A 22,617-nucleotide genomic window follows, 5' to 3' on the forward strand; every position below is an offset into this window, starting at 1 on the left:
TAAAAAGATTAAAATATTTTAGTAAAAAAAAAAACATTTTTTTTAGAACACACTAAAAATATTTATATATGGGAAATGAAGTACCAACTGATATTTGATAAAGAATTGCTTTAAATGAAGAAAAGAGAGAATTGTCTTTCTCTCAGACTCATTCATGCAGTAAAATAAGAAGTTTGATATAAACCTTTAGTGGGATAATTCTAAATTTTGTGGAAAACACAAATATGTTACAGAATTCTTTAATGAACTAGACACGATAGTTACTCTAGCTGGATGAAACCTGCACCAATGTCTACGAGTTGCAAAACGCAATAGTAGTTAGTGATTTTGCATAAAAAAACTTAAAAATAAAAACAACATATAGAATTTTAAAATATTTGATTCAGATTTGATAGGAACTAACTAGTACAGTATGTAATAAAAGGAAAAATATTTTTGATTACATTATAAATTTGATAATGATCACTTAATCACTAAAGTTAAAATGATAAAAATAGTTAAAAACTTTTTCATTAAACAGTTTCATGGTAAATATCAAAACATTTTTTTACTTTATCAACATTCAGTTTGAGAATAAGTAGATTTTGTATGACTTGCACATTATTTGACATTTAAAAAAGATATATTAAAAGTTACATAAATTACAACTTCAAAGAAGGTTAAATTTTAAGAAATTTTGCATTTCTTTGAATTAATTAAAAATTCATAAAGATTCTAAGAAAATATATGCATAAATTTTTACTATAGAGTTAAAATTACAGAACATTTTATAATTAAAGGTATGCATTATTATTATAAGCAAAAATAATAACTATTATTTGCTTATGCAAAATTTTAAGAAAAATAAATAAAGCAGGAACAAATTATAAGCAATTTAGCATTCTTGTGACTGAACTTGAAAATAAACCATAGAAAAAATTTCTCACATTCATACAGTTATCACCTCAACATTCAACAAGAATAAGCATTACAATATTTTCTAATTACAGACCAAATTTTAATAATCTCAGATACAAAATTCAACTTAGAATTTGTGCTGTGTAAACACAGTTCAGTCTGATGTGTTTCTTTGTGTATGATGTAATAAGACACACTTGATAAAATATAATGAAACAGCATGATTTAAGTAAACAATTATGTTTAAATTTATTCTTACATCTAACAACAATAGGAGCAAACAGCAGAGTAATTTAATTCTTTTTAATTTTTATATAATTTGGGGTCTTCTTTAGTATGTCCTTCTTTAACCATAGGAACATAATTAAACAGTAATGGAATGAAGTTTTCTTTACAGGTTCTTCCCTATCTAGAACTATGTAAAGTTGCTTTAAAAGTTCCTCTATCATTGTGATATTGTAAAGGTTGTATAACAATAAAAATCCAAGATGAAAAGTTAGTTAAGACTTCTAGTTTATTGAATTGTATCTCATAATGTACAGAAACAACTTCAGGTTGGTACAGATTTAATGATGTTATCCCAGATAATGATTAAATGCAAAAAAAAAAAAACAAACAAATCTAAGTATATTTCATCAGTGTTCATGTTTACAGGACGATTCCAAAATGAATATTAATGGAATCTTTCTAGAGACATTAACTGCAACAAAAGTGCTTAAATTTATTTTTTGTAGTTTGTGATTATCTCACATCATCAATAAGACATTAAGGAAACAGTACACACATTAATCAGAAGTAATCTCCACAAATGTATGTATTTTTCTTAATGTAACATTATGAATATTGTATAAATATTGCAAGTTCATATCACAAATATCAATATTTTTAAGTAGAAAAATCTGATTTCTGAAAAAATGAAAATAAAATACTTAAAAGAATCATAACTACAATGAAAATCTTTACATTAATTGAATTTTGTAACATATCTACACCTCATTAATGAAATAGGTACAATTAAATAAAAAAAATTAACAAAACAAGTAAACTGATTACAATAGTTATGATGTTAAACAATGTTCAAGAAAATGATTGGTAAGTGAGAAATTTTTATATTAATCATTTGTTAATAAATTGACAGAACAGCACAGAATTCTCTATTGTCCACTGCAGATTTTTGTTTCGGTATCATATGGAGTTTCTAATATAAAACCATCAAGATCAATAATTTGCATACCATTTACATTGCATGGCATTATGCATCTGCATTATATTGTGATAAGTAGATCATACAGGTTTGCATTATCTTTAATTAGTTTTTTTCTTTTATTATTTAAGTTATTTAACAGCTTATATTTTAGGATAAATTTTCTTTTTTACTTTCTAATGAAAGTCAATTCTTATTCATACAATAATCTTAATTTATAAAAAAAACTCAACAAAAAATAGCATTGAGGAAAAAACTAATGCTTAAATGCCTCAATTGTCACTAAAATGTATATGAATGAGGTAAATTAACTATAAATATAAATAAAATATCATAGGATAGGAATTATACTAAAAGAAACAAGAGGAAATTGCACTGCAGCGAAACCTAGAGAGGAAAAATCTGTCTGAACACGACCTACAAAAGAATATAAGCGTAAATTGGGTAAATCTTAATTACAATAGTTGTATACAGTTTGTAAATAAAATTAAAAATGAAACTGCATTCACATTTTACAAAGAATATTGGAAGAGAAAGAGAGAGTGAGAGAGAAGAGAGAAGTAATTATGGTAAATAACAAAGATGATTTATTTAAAAATAACTTTAAAATACAACTAATTGAAATACATTCTATACTTTTAAAAGATTAAAAATACAGATGTCATCAAAATTTAATACATTAAAATTTTAATATTAAACTAGAACAGAATAGAAAACACTGCTTTATTAGAATAAAAATGATTTAATGCATTTCAAATTAAATTATTCACAAAATTATATTAAAAATTCTTTTTAAATAATAAATAACACTTTTAAATAGTTTTATCAATTAGAATTTCTAATAAATTTTTTACTTTATTTTATTATTATTTTTTATATTTGCTATGATAACATATATCATATGATGATAACTATTTTAAACAATAACTAAATAAAACAATTATATATATATATATACATATATATATATATATATATTAAGTGACTAATTACTAAACAAATAAATAACAATAATACATCAATATTTATCATATATAAAGAAACAATGTATATTTTACTTCTAATAAATTAATAAAAATTTATAATTTTCATATCTTAAAAGCTTTAATTCCTTATTTATAAAACAATTTATTACTTAACTGAAGTAACTGATTTTTTTATTAATATTGAAATTAAATTAAATTTTCTTTCATTTTTGTATATTACATCAAATACGACTTTTACACTTGTATATGGATATGGATGAATTAGTAAACAGACTTAATAATACTCAAAATAATGTAACATAAATTATGTTACATTATTTAATATTGTTTGATTCCTTAATACTCTAATAAATTATGTTATGTTTAATCTTAGCTTTATTGTTACCATTTCAACTAAAACAACATCAAGAATCAATATTTTACTTGTTAAATGAGCAATGCTTAATGAAATTTATGCTTTTTTCAAGTAAAATCATATTCTTTTAATCCAAAAAAAGTTTTCACTGCATTAAGTGATATGATTTATTTATTTCATCGTTATTCTCACAATAGGAACTAAATTTATATATAAGAAAAATTATTCATAATGTATATACAGGGTTCAGTCTACAAATTAAATTCTGGCATTTTATCAGTTTATTATAAGTTCAGTTTTTGGAAGGCTACAGCACTGCCGTCCCATTTCTATTTCAGTCTTCGCACTTACAGCACACTCATATTTTTTGCAGTTTTATTAAGCTTAATATAACCTTCTGGTTAAAATTAGTTGATAGACCTCTTGAGAATAAACATGAACCAGAGATAATTTTCTTTGGTATAGACTATGCAAGATAAAGTTATTTCATAGACAGACAGCACAAGGTGAATTAGAAAACTTCACTAATAAATTATATAAATATACATAAGTTATCTCTTGAAATTATGTAGAATTTATTGAATGATGAATTTGCCAACTAATTTCAAAATTTAAATCATTATAAATATTAAAAATGTGTGATTTGATAAAGACATAAATTTATAAATAATTTAAAGATAAACTCTGATGGATTATGACAGATGCCAAAATCAGTTTTGTCAATAAGTATTATGTATCTGTTGAGAAGAATCAATCAGAATCTTTAAAAAATTAATGTTTGTAAAGACGTAAATTACATTCATATATTATATACAAATATTTTCCTTAAATTGTAAGTAAACTAATTTAGAAATCACAAGTAAGATAAGAGGAAAAAAACTGAATTTGTCTTAAAAAAGTAATATTCTCTGCTGAAAGTTAGCCATGCAGAATATTCACTAATTTCTTTTTTCATTATATACATTTTAAATTTTGTCTTGCATTTTTTGTATGTAAAATATCCAGTCATCTACATAATGTCTCAATGGTACTTTTTCATAAGTACAATTGTATATTGATCAGCACTTAGATATTACAGAATAATTTCTGTATAAAAATAATATTAGGAAGAAATATAATTTTTAAACAGAGCAAGAAGATTTTTGTAACAAATTCTTTAATTTTTTTTTTTCTTAATTTTATTAAATCAAGTATATATTCATATCTAAAAATGTAGATAAATTAAAAAAACAAATTAATTAAAATATTTAATAGCATAGATTAATATCACATACCAAACTTTTTTTATATTTTTAAATTTAATTAATCTAAATTATTTAACCATTAATATGTCCAACAGATGGCAACACACCTACCTATAATACCAAATTATTCAAACCATTAATAAACTTGATAATCAATCAATATTAACACAGTTTAATTTAGTATATTGTTAATGTTTGATAAAAGTACTGTACATTTATCAATATCATGTTTTAATGTAACTTATATATTAAAAATGGAAAGTTTTTGTTTTAAATATTATCCAGTGGCTATAATTTCTTTCTTAAATTAGTATGAACTTTTATGTATAGAAATATTTTAAATAATGTTTTTGAATTTCCAAATCATGGTCATGTTTACTGTCAAAAGAATATGTAGCATTGTTCTAAACTATGCTATAATAAGAGATTGTACTATGTTAAATGAAGCATGCAAACAACAAATTACCTGTGCAATAACAAACCATTCTAAGTAAAGATATGACAAAATCTTTGTTGATATTCCAAGCAAAATTTGTGACGGATTTTCCATATGATATTGAATACTTGATGCTCTTTGCATATACAAAATGCATTTTTATTTAAGTATTTTTTTCTCCAAAATTTTAAAAAATAAATAAGTAAAAAATATATCAAAATTCTAAGAATTCAGTTTTATTAGCTCCTTTCAACACATTCTAATAAAACAAGGATGAAATCAATGTCCTATATACTAACAGTCTAACTTTCTAAGTTTATATATTTAATAATTTAAAAACAACTTCACAAATGCTCACATTTTCTACATTGCAAAATTAAAAGTAATTTTTCAACTTATATATCAGATTATCAAGTAAATAAATTTCATCAAAGAAAAAAAAATTGGTAATGCAAATTAATTTGATTAAAATTATGCAAATTAATTTGATTAAAATTATGCAAATGAATCTAAAGACATAAAATTTATTCTTAAAAAATCAAAAGAATTTTGTACAAAAAAATGTATTTCAAGAAAGTCTTATGTATACAAATTATATATCAATTGACTTTCACTAACAGTCTGTACCAATCTGTCCCAAACAAATATATTTTAATTAAATCTGTAGATGAAGTTACATAAACTTTTTAAATATTCCTCCAATCAGATTTTAAATTATATAAAAAGATTCTAGCTGGTAATCAGACATAATATGAGTTTGTGCAGGAATTAATAATAAAAATTACCCAAAAATAGGAATAAAAATTCATGCTGAAGTACTTATTTAAAAATAAATATAATAAATAAATTACCAGTGTTATATTAATTAAAAATAAGCTTATCAAGTATATTGTGACATATATTTTGATTTTTCAAATTAAATATACACTACGAGCAATTACAATACAAATACTCACAACTATAACTAGTAATAAAGACAACATTTATAGTTTGTATTTAATTTATATAAAATTACTTTTATCTATTAATAAATGAAAATAATTCATATAAAAGCTTTAAATGCGACCAAAACAGATCAAAACTATGCAACATCAATTGCTTAACTCAATCTGTTTTTGTTGATTTCCTTCCATCCACAGGAACCACACGGTTCCATCTCAGATTTAGCACCACCAATAAATTTGCATAAATGTAAGCATCGATAGCTTAATTTGAGTCGATTACATTTATCAACTCCAACTTTGATTAAATTCCAGCCTGCAATTTCATTAAAAAACAAAAAAAAATAACACAAGTATTGTCTAATTAAGCATCACACAAACAAACAAACAAAATCATATCAGTTACATCACAACATGACATCAAATACATCATTATAATTAGGAAAAAAATAAGTTTCTGTGTGATAAAAAACGGTAATTAAACGCATAAAACTGATGGATTTGATTTAAAAAACATCCCGAATCCTGGCGGGGGTGTTGGCTAGTGTAACAAAAACATAGTTTATAATTACACGAACACGTTAGATGCGAGCATTGTGTAAAGAAAATAAAAGAATTGGGAGATAAGAGAGAAGCAGATAAAGGCGAATTCTTACCCTAGGTAAATCTCTGATATGATTGGCATCCAAGAGTAATTCCTCTAACGTTCTTGAATATCGCAATACATCGTCCGGTATCTGATGAAGTGAACAGTGTCTCTTGTCTATACACTCGACTTGCCGATTACAACCGCGAAATATCGGTATACAACGAAACATATCGATTAATTAAATCACTAGAAGCTAAAACATTTCATTTCTGGCAGATAATAAACGAATTTGCGCCGTGTATGGTAAAAAGTAACGATCCAAACATGTCAATCCAGTCGTGAGACAAAAAGCCAATCCCTGTTCTGATCACTCGCTACGCCGCACCCCCAAGTGGCAAAAATGGAAAACATTTAGTAGACGGGTCTTCGGAGACGAAATTCGTTACTGGTACCGTTACCGATCGTTTGTAATTGATTATACCGGCGTACAGATTATATTAAAGTTATTGTACTGAAAGTAAGATATAAACCTAATCCCTATTTAGCGTCTAGTAGCTCGAGTGATCAGGCATTTCCAGCGTTTTAATAACAAAAACTACAGAAATAATTTCGAAAAAGCTGACTTTGTAATAAACAAATGGAACTGTAAATATAAATAACTATAAACACGCATTTAAAAATAAATATTCAAGTAGTTATTATTCAAGTAAACTAACTAAATTAAAAATAAAGTTTTACTGTTTACGACTACCGGTATGAAAGGTATGCAGCGTACAATTAACGGTGTACACTTACTAAACCCATAGATTGATAAGTAGCACAATACATACATACTACATATCCTCACGCTCATATGTATGTATTGTAATGTACAGTATATCAATCTATGGGTTTAGTAAGTGTACACCGGTAATTGTACGCTGCATACCTTTCATACCGGTAGTCGTAAACAGTAAAACTTTGTTTTTAAGTGCGTGTTTATAGTTCTATTTGTTTATTATAAAATCGGATTTTTCAAAATTATTTCTGTATATTTTTATTATTAAAACACTCGAAATACTCATTACTCAAGTTACGTGACGCTAAATAGGAATTAAATTTATATCTTCTTTTTAAAATTTTCAAAAGTTGATTTTAATTGCGGAATGATGTGGAATTTGTATTTATAACTACAATAAATAACTAAATAAAGTTTACGACTATTGTATTTTAGAATCTAATTAAATAAATAAGTAAACGGGCAATTATTTATTGTGACATCGTTACGATGCTGGGCTGCAATTTTTAATTTAAAATATATCCTCTCCACCTGAAATTAGTACTAGCTTGCCCCTGTAAATTATACTTTTCCTTTTAAAATAGAGTCGTGCATCTATCTAACATCTTTCGGGGGAAATTTTGAATTGAATTAATATGACTTCCGGTTTGCATTGGAAGCTTTTATATAGTTAATTGGGACCTCTTGCCCCTATGGTTTCCAGATCTAGTCTTGTTTTTCGCCTTTCTAACTTCGTTCTCGAGATTAAGGAAAGACGGACGGACGACAATGGGAATTTAAAGGTCTACAATTTTTTCAAATTTTAGCCTGATAAGCTAGTCTTGTGATAGATCTTACTGAGTTAATTCTGTGTTAATGAAGTATGAGATGGATTATATGACTAAATGCAATTAACCGTTTAGTGTAATGTTTGGAAGCTAAACTTACTTGTTAGTCTTATTTTTGCAGGAAATAATGGGTTTGATAATGTCATATAACTCGAGGACTGGTCAAAGTTGAAGCTAGTTTTCACGATCTTTACCGTGCAATGCTACTTCAGAAAGCAAATCCAATACAATTCTATCTTCAAATAAATTATATTATATACACATAGGCCTACACACACACACACACACACACACACACGTGTGTGTGTGTGTGTGTGTGTGTGTGTCCATTATATTAGGTTGTGCCATCTTCATTATATAATAATATATAATTGAGATGGCACGGATAAGAATGAAAAACGAAATAAAACCTGGAATTACTCCCAAAAATTTTAAGAATTCGGATTAGAGTTCAGTGAATGCAATGGAAGAACCACTGTGCACAATAGGAAATATCAAAGTTAGCGGCCGGATGGCCGAGCGGTCAAGGTTAGCAGCCTGCCACCCTGGGAGACCCGGGATCGAATCCGGACGGGTCGAAAAATCCCCAGGAATTTTTCGGGGGGTGGTCCGTCCGGATATGTCGGTCCCCGTCCCTCACCACCCGGCCGCCCCATTGTGGCCTGGCCGAACCCATAACGGGCTTGCTATAAGAGGCCCTCTTAGTGCCCACTGGGCGGAAAGAGTTAAAAAAAAAAAAAAAAAAAATATCAAAGTTTAAACTTCTAGTCGTGCAACAAAATAAGTTAGTAACAGGCGGCCAAATGATGAACAAGGCTAAAGTATACGCCTATATAAGTTGCTCTGATAAATCCATATTCGGGTCCGAATCGAATTTACGAGATTTTTTCTGGATCAGATACGTCGTCAAATATCTCATTACCCGATTTGCTCCATAGAAATCTGGTTTAAACCATAATTGATACAGGAAAAAACTGTCTTAATGTACTTAGAGCAAAAGGAGTCAGAAAAGGAAGAACGAAATTATACAAACGAATTAAAATTTATTGAATTCACTTTATTTAACCAACTTAATTGAACAAAATTTCTCATAAATCAGGAAAATAAGAGTTGATAGAAACACAACATAACTTACTTTCGAAAGATAATTGTTTCGTCAAAGCTTCGCGTTTCGATATATCCAATAAATCAGCTTTTTTTTATGAGGAATTCTCATGTTTTAAAATAATAATTTAATCGAATTAATGTCTTAATATTTAAACTTAAAAATGTTATTAATCTTATACATAATAATGATTATCTTTGTTTATTTCCAAATGTCATTCTCTGTATATTTTAACATTGCTGGTAACTACAGCTGTAAATGAGCGCAGTTTTTCCAAGCCAAAATTAATTAAAAATTACATACGTACAGTACGATTACAGCACAGGATACACTAGTCAATTTAGCAATAATTTGTATTGGGAGATATATCAAATCAACTGAATTTTCGAGATGCATTGAACACTTTTGTGAAACTAAAAGCAAAAAAAAATTTTTTTAAATAAAACGCTATTACAATAATAAGTAAAATTTTTTTAAATAAAATAAATGTAAATAAAATTTATACTAACAATTAATAAACATTTTTTATTCTATTTTTTTCTATTATGATTAAACAGTGTTGTTTAATTTGTTTGAAAAGTGCTTAAATTTGAGAAAGGAATCATGAATCATTGTAAATAGTTTTATAAAATTTGACGATGACGTATCTTCATAATTTTAAAACGAATATTGTTGACAAATTTACTAAAATATTACTGTAGCCTATATATTCCTGCTTTTCTTTTGATTAGGAAATGATATATCCAAAACCGCAAGCAAATAACTCAATAATATGCCATTAATAAATTGTGATAATGATCCAGTTCGCGTTTTAAAGCTGTGACAAACAGAATTCCTGGAAGGTAAAGATGCCTTTTCCATCCTTCAGTCCACCAGTCGCTGAGTGAATAAAACTTGAACACTGGTAGTTGATTGCAGGTTCACTCTTTACCAACGGGATGCTGGCCACATAAAGTTTTCCTAGTTTTCTTCACTTGTCTAACGCCTAAATAGAGGCCAGGTTCTCGCAGAAAATCTTCCACTTGGTAGGTCGCCCATGTGTTGCGTTATTTCATTCATTTACCTCCTCGTTTAAGATAATTAAAACTGAATAATTATAAACTAAGATTTAAAGAGAGACCCAATCTTCTTGAATCTTGATGTAGCCCATTGATGGCTAATTTTTGCAGACATGTAATTAGCTACCCCTGGGCTACCTCAAAAAGCATTAATCCAGACAAGAAGCAAGAATGTTTACAAGATCCAATTTTATTCTAAAAATATAATAAAGTCGATCCTCGTTTCAACGAACTCAATTCGGGAACAATAGACAGGAACGAAAAAATGTGATAAGTGTTAGCTACATCTTAGTGAGTGCCCATTTTCCACGAAGAACGTGCAGATTCGAAGAAGAGAAAGCCTCTTTTTCCAATCTGTTCCGTCTTCCATAAAAGCACAGTGAAGTAAGCCTAAGGATCTGCATAGTTCTAGCATTATTCTAAATTCTGCTATACGATCACATCAGTTCCTCTACTATTCAAGGAAATACGGCATTTCAACATTTATTAAAACATTCATTTTTGTATTTTTTTTTCTAGTGTAAAATAAATATTAAAAAGATTGAATATTTATATTATAGACCTATGACTTTTTAAAATCAAAACTTTCCTTAGAAGTTCTCTTTTCTTACGATTTAGTTACGTACTAAAAATGTTTTCAGTATACTTTTATAAATAAAACACTCTGTAAGCGGAAATACTTTGATTTTATATATTGTATTGATAGGATACGGAAATAACATCGATCCATTCGAAAACGAAAGTAAGTTTAATTGATTTATTAACACGAGACATAGCGTATTAAAAATAAGGCTGTCCGCAATTTTTTTCGAATATTACAGGCGGATCTGACCTACTAAAACAGTTAAGGGCCAGCCTACTGCTCTGAGAACCAAGGATCAAATTTGGGCGGAGGATCCTACAAATTTTTATGGGACCTGGCTATATTGAACCCCTCCCTTCAGATCTTCACATTGTGGGTCTGGTTGAATCTACAATGGACTTGAAAAAAAGGCTCTCTTAGTGCCCATAGAACAAAGAGCAAATGAAAAAAGGTCAGCAAGGATGGACCAAGGATAGAAAATAATGCCTAACTAGTACTGAACGTAATAAATTTTATCCACTTTATTGGTTAAATATCATTTTTTTTAATCCAATTACAAATTCCCAAGTACATTGCAGCATTGCAAGACTAGCAAATCTCTGCAATGGATATGAATTAAACAAATAGTAAGATTATTATCATAAGAAATAGAAAAATCGTTTTAGAGTCTTCTATATGGAAAAATTGTGAAAGTGAAGACTAAGCGAATTTGGAGTCACTTTGCAAATAGGACTTTACCAAAAAAGTCAAAGTTTTGAATATTGTAATATTGAATATTGTAATATTAAAAAAGGAGAATATTGAGAAATTTAATAGATTTTTTAATCTGTCCTATCAAAAGTATCTTCAATTTCAATGAAAGTACAATTGCGATCTAGAGATTTTGTCACTTTTTACAAGTAGATTTGCTTGTTTAAATATCTTGAAAAATGCTTTGTTTTATAATTAGGAGGTAGTAAAATAGGAAATTTTTACTCCCATCACCACTCCACCAATATTTTCAATCTGAGAGGTTCGATTGATCAATAAAGATATTGCTTTAAATTTTACTATTATGGATCGGGTTATAACATTAATTAAGCCAGAAATACATCATAAATTATACAAACAACTTAAATTTGTATAATTTTTTTAAACAAGAACAGCGCTATCGATTGCAATGAAATGCAGTCATAATGATTACACAAAAAATGATATTTTTGAAAATTTTCTATTTTTATTATATACAGGTATGCAAAATTTGGATGTTTGTTTTCGTTAAGTAATTGTTTAATAAGTTTATTGTATCATTGTAGCATGTACTGAAGAGGGGCTAAAGCTCGAAATGGATTTACACATTTACATTAAGGGTGGTATTAGAATATATTGGGTGATATTCTTGTCTGCTTAGTCCTTGTCAGTCTGTAGACATGTGGCTGTTCACATAGGTGTTCGAAAAATACGTTTTCTGAACTTAAGAGAGCCTCTTATTGCAAGCCCATTATGAGTTTGGCCAGGCCCACAATGGGGCAGACGAGTGGTGATGGACGGGGCGGACATATCCGGTCGGATCATCCCCCGAAAAATTCCTGAAGATTTTTCGACCCATCCGGATTCGATTCTAGGTCCCCAGAGCGGCTTGAGTTTAAAATTTGAGTTTTCTAGACCCAGTAGTTTTTTTCTCTACCAGCTTCTGCAGTGCAGATGAAGAAAAAGAAGGAGAAGAAGAAAATACAGATTTTTTGATGAGTTTTTGCACTTTTCAATTGCTTATATTTCGGCAACTGCATTATAGAAAATCTTGGAATTTTGCAGACTACCTAAGAAAACATTTTCTTTCGAACGAGATATTAGGAATTACTTCAGGAGCTTGGGGGCGGAGAAATCGACCCCGAAAATCGGCAACTCTGATTCCTGTATATATAGTCACTTTTTTTACTTGGTGGGGAACAAAACTCTTAGCTGTAAAGCTTGAGAGTTTTGTTTCGGTTTAACACCTCACTACGTGTAGGCCTATATTAAGAATTTACATACATTCATTTCACTCTTTCTGTCTTGCGGGTACTGAGTGGATCTTTTTTCTCCATGACCATCGAAAAGTTCGGGCTACCCATGATGGAGGCGACAAGGCACAGAGGAACACGGTTCAACATATCCGGGACGAAACACCAGTGAAAAATTCTGGAACTCGACCCGGGTCCTCCAAATATTTAGAGTAAGTCTCCGACGACCCTGCCGTTACTACATATATATATCTCCAAGAGGTGACTCCAGCAATGTATTTTAAAAGACCCATTTTAAATACAATCTATTACAACTAATGCTTCGAAGAGAGAATTTATGTCTTAATATAGGTTTTGAGACAATTCGTGAATTACCGAGTCGATAATGAGCGTTAATCTATCTTTCTGGAAAACCGAGTTTGAATCACGGTTAAAAACTTCAAAAATTTTTCATGATCTATCTGGGCAAGACATTCCGGTTAGACTTTCACTTGCCGTCAGTTCCCATTGTAGGCCTGATCAAATCTGGGGTGATTAAGATAAAAAGTTTCTCTCGTTCGTTTTACTGTGAGCCTATATATTATTTTGTGCTTTAGAGTGTACTGAGTATTCATTCAAACTTAAGATTTAAAAGTGGTAATTTGTGATACGAATTTCATTTGAAAGGTATTAACATAAATTATTATCAGATGAAACTACTAAAGAGGATTCTCCTATACACAGGAAGAAATAGGAAGGTTTAGCGACAAGTTCATAACCACGAACGTGTCGTAAAATGAGATCTTCCTGTATACTTAGTCTCGAATTATTCGTGTAGCAACACGAACGTGTTGAGGATGTCACACGGTATAAACTCATTCGGTTAATGGTCTCACCGAACAAGTTCTTATCACGCGACATCCCTATCTCGTTCACGCTACTATACGAATAATCCAAGACTGAACATTCTAAAGGAAGTGAGGCACATTCGAACTTCTCCATACAGCTATTCTGAGCACAGACATGAAAATCAAACGAAGATCAAAATTCCAATCTGACTCAGACTGTCGTTTGGATAGAAACACTTACCACATCTTTCATGTTTACCAATTGTGTTTTGACTTTAGCGCGATAGTAAAGAGAAAATCGGAAATACTTAATCGGCCATATTGTCCAAAGTAACTTATGCTAGTGCTTTATTCAATAGATCTAGTTAAGTATCGTCAAGCGACAATACTTCCTAAAATGATTCAAGTGTCGATTATGTTTGGAGCTTCCAGATGAAACCAGGGTCGAGATAAATAAAACTATACAAAATTTTAAATATGTTTAATCAAGTATTGTTCTTTCTCTACAATTTAAATATTTGCTGTAGATTTCTTCTTTAAATTACACACGGACATAAGCTATTTTGTATTATTTATTTTTTAAGTTTTAATCTTTCCAATACAACCGGATAATACAGAATAAGCAAGCTAAAATATCTAAATGAAGATTTATGTTTCCATCAAATCATGATAAATAGCATTGAACCATTTACAAAGGTGGTAGACCTCTAAGTAGTCACGTTGCGGTGAGCTTGATGATAACTTAATACTAAGACCCTACTATAAAACCCGTTTTGATAGGAAGTAAGAGATGAAAAAAAGTTGATAGAAGAGGATGAAGGACACGCAAAGACTCGGAAATCGTAGCAACTACAACCCGAACAGTTTTTCTGTTCTTGAAGCCACGATTCTAGATAACTCTCAGATAGGGTTTGCTCTTCACAACTAAACGTTAAAAAAGGCAACTTTTAGAAGTGAAATTTATACTTTTCGTGCCATTTTTTTTCTTTCTTTTCTTATTGTTATTGCATCGAGTCCATTCTTGTGAAGGTCCACGTCCTGTTCTAAAGTTTAGAGCGATTCCGAAAAAATCTAAATCTTATCGTGAGAAAACCCACCTGATCGCACTTCATTAGTTTAATAAACACAATAAAAAACCATAATAATACTATTGATAACAAACAATAGGGATTGCGTTATCTTTTTTTTTTTCTTCTTCTTCTTCTTTTGGATGACCGCCAACCGCATAAAGGAAAATGGTGATATTATCGCATCGCGCACGACAGAGCAAGGCCGAATTATCGCATCTTTCATAAATATTTTTCTAAAATACAGAAAAATTATTTTATAAAATATCAAATAAACTTTAATTTATTTATTTTTAATTCGAAATCAATCGCCGTAGAAAGCTGACTGAAACAATATCGACTATTGTTTAAGCTACGTTTTCTACTCGCAAGGTCGTGACCCCATGCACATCGTTAGTCTTGTTAATGGCTAACATCACATTCTTTCGTTGCACTGACGATTTAAGAGGAACCAGTACTAAAAATTGTTCTATTTTAGTTATATGAGAATCTCAGGAACAATTTAAAACAAAAATTGTACCAATTAATGTTACCGATTGCCACGTGTTTATAATTTGATGAAGAGTGTAACCATTAATTATATCTAAATGCTTCCTCTTCCTCATGAAAAAAGGAAGATAGTCTTTTTAAGGAAGTTCCATGCGTTTATAATTTTTTATAAGATGAATATAAGGAATAGAATCTACCATTTTACTTTTCTCAATCAATAATTCGGGATCTTCTTACAGGCAGGGTCTAAGTGAGTAACATAATGAGGCCTTATAAAAGGTAAGTCTTATCTTTTTGGGGCCCTAGTATAATAACGACAGAGTCAAAATTGTATCACACTTTTTAGATAATAGCGAGGTTGAGGCCGAAGTTTTAAACGCGAAAACGTGTACGTCGGACGTTCAGCGCCGCTTTCCTGTAAGCCTAGAAGTTTGACAATGGCGTTTGGAATGTCGAGCATGATTCCACTGACTTTCCAAACACCATTGTCAAACTTCTAAGCTTACATTAAAGCGGCGCTGAACGTCCGACGTACACGTTTTCGCGTTCAAAACTTCGGCCTCAACCTCGCTAATAAAATTTTAATACGCGAGAGATACGACGGAACGAATATCGTATTTTGCTGTGTATAATGCGCACCCAAACTTTCGGGGGAAAAAATCTAGTCAACAACGAAGGAATTAATGTCCTCAAAATTAAGGTTTTTAATATTTTATAATAATTATAAATATAAAAAGTTTTTAAATAAAATATCATAACAGATGGCGCCTACTATTTTGCATACTGATACCGTTATTGATTTCTAGAGTTAATTTTTTAACTTATAATAATAAGTAAAACATTAAAAACAATTATAAAAATACGTAAGTAGTACTACCCCTGTGTAACGCGCATCTTTATTTTTCCCTCGCAAATCTGAGCAAACAAGGTACACATTATACGCAGCAAAATACGGCAATTTGTAATAAATGCATTGTGCTTTGTAACAAGTGCTTGAAGTCTGAGCTAAATGGTGCTTATTTACTTATTAGGCCTATTGCCTCGCTATGCTGAAACAAAACACTCGGTTATGTCAGATTATTGTTATAAAGTTAACATAGAATTTATTCTTACGCTTCACACTATAAATCTTTAATTGATTCTATAATTTTCATTTCATTTTCTAACACAATGGTAAAGAAGTGGCCGAGTGGATAAAACCACTGATCACTGGTTCTGGTCGTGGGTTCGAGCCTCATCAACGGGCTGGCCACATAGTGTTTTCCAGGTTTTCTTTACGTTTGTAAAACCTACATAGGGACGTTTCCCATAAAAAGTCCTCCCGGGAGGCATCCCCTCCTCCCTCCTCGGCAGATTGCCCATGTGTTGCGTTTCTGTATACAAACAATCCAATTCAATATATTTACACATCGTTCAGTGAAATTCACATTCGGCAAACTTATAACTTAATAAGGAAAAAGCTAAGAAAGTTGAATTTCCTTAGCGTTTACATTGCATTTGATGATCCTGTTCTGTACTTTGCGCAATTCTCGTTCAAATGAAGAAATTGTTCCTAAATTTTCAAAGCCGGTGAATATATTCACGAGATAATGTGTGATCTCTACAAATTTAATGCCATTCTTCTTCCTCTAATTGAATTTGCTCTTGTCCCAATTAATGAATTCGAAAAAATCCATCACATTGTCGCAATTTGTAGCTTTGTGAAGTTATCATTTAAAAAAAATACCATTTGCCAAACTTATATTATTAATTAGATCTTAAGATAACTTGTTTATATTAAAATCTAATTAATTCATAAAAAATTTTCTCCATTAAAGATTAAATTAGAATTAATGGGATAAAGTAACACAACACAGGAGATTTGTCAAGAGAGTGCCTCCCGAGAGAATTTCCTACCGAAAATAGTCCAAATTCACTTGTTACACACATAAACAAGGAAAAGGCTAGTTTTAAATTATATTCTTTGTTTAATATCAAACTCTTTAAATAATAAATTCTCAGACAAGCTATAGACTTAAATTGCTGAAAAACTTCAAAAGTTCGTATCCTATCCAATATGAAAATCTGAAATTAAAGAATACTCAAATTCTTGTCTAAAATACAGTATAAAGACGAAATAAACAATTAAATCTCTTATATTGACGTAACAGCATCGCTAGCTCCAGCTTACAAGATTATATGTAAGAATGTGTATCGTGTGTCGATTCTATCAAGTAATTAATCAAATATAATTGAGTTTAGTGTCATTTTAATTGGATACAACATATATGTGCCCAGAAAACGTTAACTTATATACACAAGACAGGCATTATTACTAATATTACGTAATATAGTGACGTAAAATGATCTTTATTACCTCAGTTTAACGTAGTAAAACGTCACAATAAAAGAGGCACGTGCACTAAGATATACTAAACAAATTAATGCGAATCTTAATTTGTTAAAATGTAATTAATAACACATTTGAATTGTTTTTATAGTAATTTAGTTATATACAATTATGCAATTTGATAACATATTTTTTTGGATGAGAAAAAACTTGGCATGGCGATAATTTGAACTTGAAAACATAGTAACATTTCACGATTCCAAGTATAGAACGTCGTGGGATGCGTTGTTTACTACTCGAAGTAACTTAGAATCTCCATCCTGTTGAATGTAGAATGCCATTTTTAACGATTGTTTATCTAACAATCACTCGACAACGACTCATATTAAAAATAAACGTAACGGTAGATAAACGAACAGAGATTTACTCGATATATTAGTAACACGATCTGACGCCATCAAAAACAGGCAACAAGATGCAGCTGGTTGTTTTCTAAATACCATTATCCGTTTTAGTGTAACACGTGGCAAGTTTATGGTTAAGACTGCCACTCGGATGTTAGCGTAACAAACGTATACATTCTGTGGTTAGTAACTGGAAATGTCCGCAGATAAGGCGCGCGATCACGACCTCAAAAACTCTCCACCAGATAAAAATAGAAAAGGAATTTGAAATTAAGAATGCCAACGTCACCTAGACCCACTTTCACTAACTGATAACGTTACCCAGATATAGACGAAAGGTATTCATTTAATTAAAGATACAACACTAGTTGCATTGATTAGTCTCATTGATAAAGCTGTAGATTTATATTATTTTTTGGAACAGTTTTATGTTAAATATATAGAAAAGTGTTATCTTTATTATTCTTTAAAACCTAGAACATTGTACTACAGTGTATGCCAAGAATTACGTATAAGCTAAACAAGATATAGCTTAGGGCCTCACGTTACGATCTATTCTCAAAGAAGGTTTATATACAGTATATAGCACTGGTATATAGTATTGCCATTATTATTTAGTGGGAGGAAGGACCCTTTTTATATTGTAGCATAGGGTCACAAGTCTAAATCAAGCTCTGGTATGCCGTTAAAAATAACTAACTTGTAAGATGTATGCTTATAAATGTGCTCATTTTGCATGAATTTATGATAGAAAAACATCATTTATATAATTTTTATATTTTATACACATTCTTACACATTCCTACGGCATAAATAATGTAAATCAAGAGTAGAAGTGCACTTTAAGTCGTTTAAATGTAGTTTTGCATACACCAAAAATCACTCTTAAATGGTTAAATTTGTTAAAAATTCTCATAAAAATGTAATATTAATAAAATAAAATAACAAAATAAAAACCTTTAAAAAATTTTAATTTTTTAAAGGTTTATAAAGTATGAAATTCGATTTTAACACTGACTTAAAAAAAGATTAAATAAAGATTATTGACCTGAAATAACATTTATATATAGACATACTTATTCTCTAAAGGTGATTTCATCATTAAGTAATAAAATATACCCCGTCACATATTAATAAATCGATATATGAATAATTTATTACACATTCAAAATCGATTTTTCCGTCACATTGCTAATGCTTCCACTCTTATACAACTTTGCTTATGCATAGGATACATTGAAAAAACTGAAAATTCCTCGATTCTTTTTGAAAATTTGCTAATTAAATATTCTATTAATCCTTACAAATTATTGAATTTATCTCAAACACTTCACTTTCTCTAAAAACAGAAGTAAACTTAATCCTACAAAAAAAAAAAAATCAATACTTGTACTACCATATCTTACTGGAGAATGGTAAAAATTAATATTCAACCCACTAAAACTCAACATAAATCTACTAAATATTACTTAAGATCAATAATTATTCTATTAAATTCTACTAAAAATCAGTAGACATCAATATTTGTTCTATTAAAAACCAATTAGAGTCAATGAGAAATAAGTTTTACAAATAATTTTATACGAGTTGTACACATTGCTTTTCGCCGATTATATAAATTAAAATTAAAATAGTATTCAAAAATCAAGTTTTCCTTACTAAAAGTCAATTAAAGTTAACTAGAACCACGCGAAATAAACGAGAAGCAAGCAATGTATGAATTATGTACGTACAGTGGCGTAGCGAACATAACTGGCGCCCGGGACATAACTGGCGCCCGACACTTTATTGGCGCCCCTCTCCCCCTTCAGAAACACATATAGTTTGTCTTGGAGACCATTTGGGCACCATTCGCAGAGGGGTGCCCGGTGCATGATACACCCCTTTGCACCCCCCCTCGCTACGCCACTGATTATGTAGCGTACAGTACGTACTGTACTTATGTATTATTACTCTTCAATATTGTAACGTAGTTTGCTTGCTGAAGCGCAATATATACGATTACAATATATGTATTATTGGAAAATCGTGTTAATTTATTAGAAATTTTGGCATTCATTGCTCCTAGAATGCATTCTTAATTGTTTTAATTTCGTGTTCGGCTTCCGTTCAACTCACGAAAACGAAATTTGGATCATATTTTGTGATTAATAAACACTTTTAAATCTGTCTTAATCATATATAATTCATACGGAAAGTAATGCCAACGGCTTCATTACCACACAAAAGATACGAGAAGTTCCATTGTTGAGGAATCAATAAGAAACATAGATCAATCGCCTTCAACGTTCGTACGATAAATTATTAATATTTTCTTAATTTTACTTGATAAAATCGAACTTTAATATAAAAAATTTATTAAATAAATTAGCATAAAATTTGGCACTTATTAATCCTGGAACCGATCATCGAAATGTATTCTTAACACACGTCATTTGTACTCGGCTTCCGTTTGATGCGCCAAAAAACAAAATTTGAATTACATTTTGAGTTTAAAACACATTTTAAAGTCTTTATTAATCATATCTAATACTTAAAACACTTCGTTTGTATGAAAAACAGTGCAAACGACTTCATTATCGCACATTGAAGTCTCCACAGTATTCAGCAAATCTCCATAGAGTTGCCATTGTAGAGGAATCGATAAGAGACATTGCTGATTGCACGATTTGTCTCCTCGTTCTAATCATGAATTATTCATGTTTTCATTTCATAAAATTGAATTTTGATATAAGAAATTTGAATCCATTAACGAAAACAGCAAAACATGCTTCAAATTTCTTGTTTGAAATGCCGCTTAAAGTATCCGAAAGACCAGAAATGCTTAACATTAAAATTTTATAATTTACATGCTGCGGCATTTAAAAAATGTATTTATTTAATTATTATATTATTTGTTTAAAATTTTGCAATGAATTTCAAAATTCATAGAGATAATGGAGGAAAGCACTAGTTGTCTTTGCCTTTGTCTAAACTGACATGCAATTACAGTACTGAATTATAAAATTTATGATTGTAAATAATAATAATAATATATATATATATACTTTTCATGAAAAAATTTGCTTTATTATAAACGAATCTATGAATAAGTTTAACTTAAGTGGAATTTCATTTGATTTATAATCGTTACTGTAATGAACTATTTTGTGTGACGTTCATATAATAAATACATCTACAGAGACACTTTGGTTGAGATAACGCATGCTTTTACGTCAATTTGACGTCATTTTTACGCTCGTTCGTTATAAAACTGAGCTAATGACGTCATATTGGTGTAAATGCACGCCTTACCTCAACCAATCAATCTGTTCTCAATTAATATGTAAACCCAAAAAATATTTAAGATTATAATTATTCTACTTATTAAATTATAAATTATAATTCAAATAAATTTAAAGAACTTTTTATAATATTATTTTTTACTTTGGTGAAAATAGTACAAAAATAAACAATATAATACACCACCTGCCGTATAAAAACGCAACTAACAATGTTTTATTAACAACTTCCGGATAAAGTAATTTATTTTTTACTAAATACAGTATTACTCAAATTAAATAATGTTAAATATAAAATACAAAAGATAATATTTTAATAATTAAAAACTAATAATTATTCATTAAAACTTTACATCTCTTCTGTTTTATGTTTAACACGTATCAAAATACTGTAATTTTTCTTTTCAAATGAGTCATTTATTATTTTGAATTTATTATGATATAATAAAAAATAAATTTAAAAATATATGAATTTTATATATAATTGTCTTATATTTTCTAAGAATTTATCGTGAATAAACAGACCAATTATCTATAATGCTATAAATATTGTGTAATGAAATGCCGGCGATGCATATCACATTGTATTGCACAAAATATGATAATATTATATTTATGAATTTAAAATAGCTGTTTATAGCGTACGTCATCACAATTTTTAATGCCATTTTATAATTTTTTCCAGTTTAAAAATTGTACATGTTTATTGGCCACAGGTGGGAAAAAATAATTAGAACTACAACAACACCAACGAATAATTGAAACTCTAATCCTTATCAAAATTTCAGTAAATTATTAATTTGTTTTTCATTAATTAACATGACAAAATATTTATATATTCGTAAAGAATATTAATTTTTGTTGTAATGCATTGTAATGATTATCCTCATACCTACTCACTCGGAGGCAGACTGTAAAAAGACGTAACGTAATTTATGGACAGATTCTATATTTCAAACACCCGTTGTTTTGAATAAATACTTAAATAAATAAAGTAGAGGAGGGATATTTTTTTGTTTTCTTTCATTCTTTTCGCTTTTTTTTTTTTTTTTTTTTTTTTTTTTTTGAACATCAGGGTTCAGCTAGGTCAACAATGAGTGGGCGTGATAGTAAGGGGACTGGCCATATCATCCTTTAAAAATTCCTAAGTCTCTATCCAGGTCATTAGGAGAGACAAGTTGACGTCTTTATCTAGTCATCTAAATAGAAGAATATTTTAATTATAGGATTTGATT

General features: G+C 29.4%; 1 protein-coding gene across 4 annotated transcripts in view; it reads right to left on the reverse strand.

The window, feature by feature from the left end:
• Nucleotides 1–7,059, reverse strand: part of scrib (scribble) — a 153,393-nt gene extending 146,334 nt beyond the window's left edge. The window contains exon 1 of one of the 4 annotated variants that reach the window (XM_067268835.1): nucleotides 6,720–7,059. In XM_067268835.1, coding sequence (XP_067124936.1) covers nucleotides 6,720–6,881 — 162 coding nt within the window. In that variant the 5' untranslated portion in view covers nucleotides 6,882–7,059. The remainder of the gene's footprint in view (nucleotides 1–6,719) is intronic. The other 3 variants (XM_067268837.1, XM_067268836.1, XM_067268838.1) reach the window with 3 other exon arrangements.
• Between the last annotated feature and the right edge of the window lie 15,558 nt (nucleotides 7,060–22,617).

The sequence above is a fragment of the Centruroides vittatus genome, unplaced genomic scaffold, assembly GCF_030686945.1.
Source record: "Centruroides vittatus isolate TY-2023 unplaced genomic scaffold, ASM3068694v2 contig_341, whole genome shotgun sequence".
NCBI lineage: Eukaryota > Metazoa > Arthropoda > Arachnida > Scorpiones > Buthidae > Centruroides > Centruroides vittatus.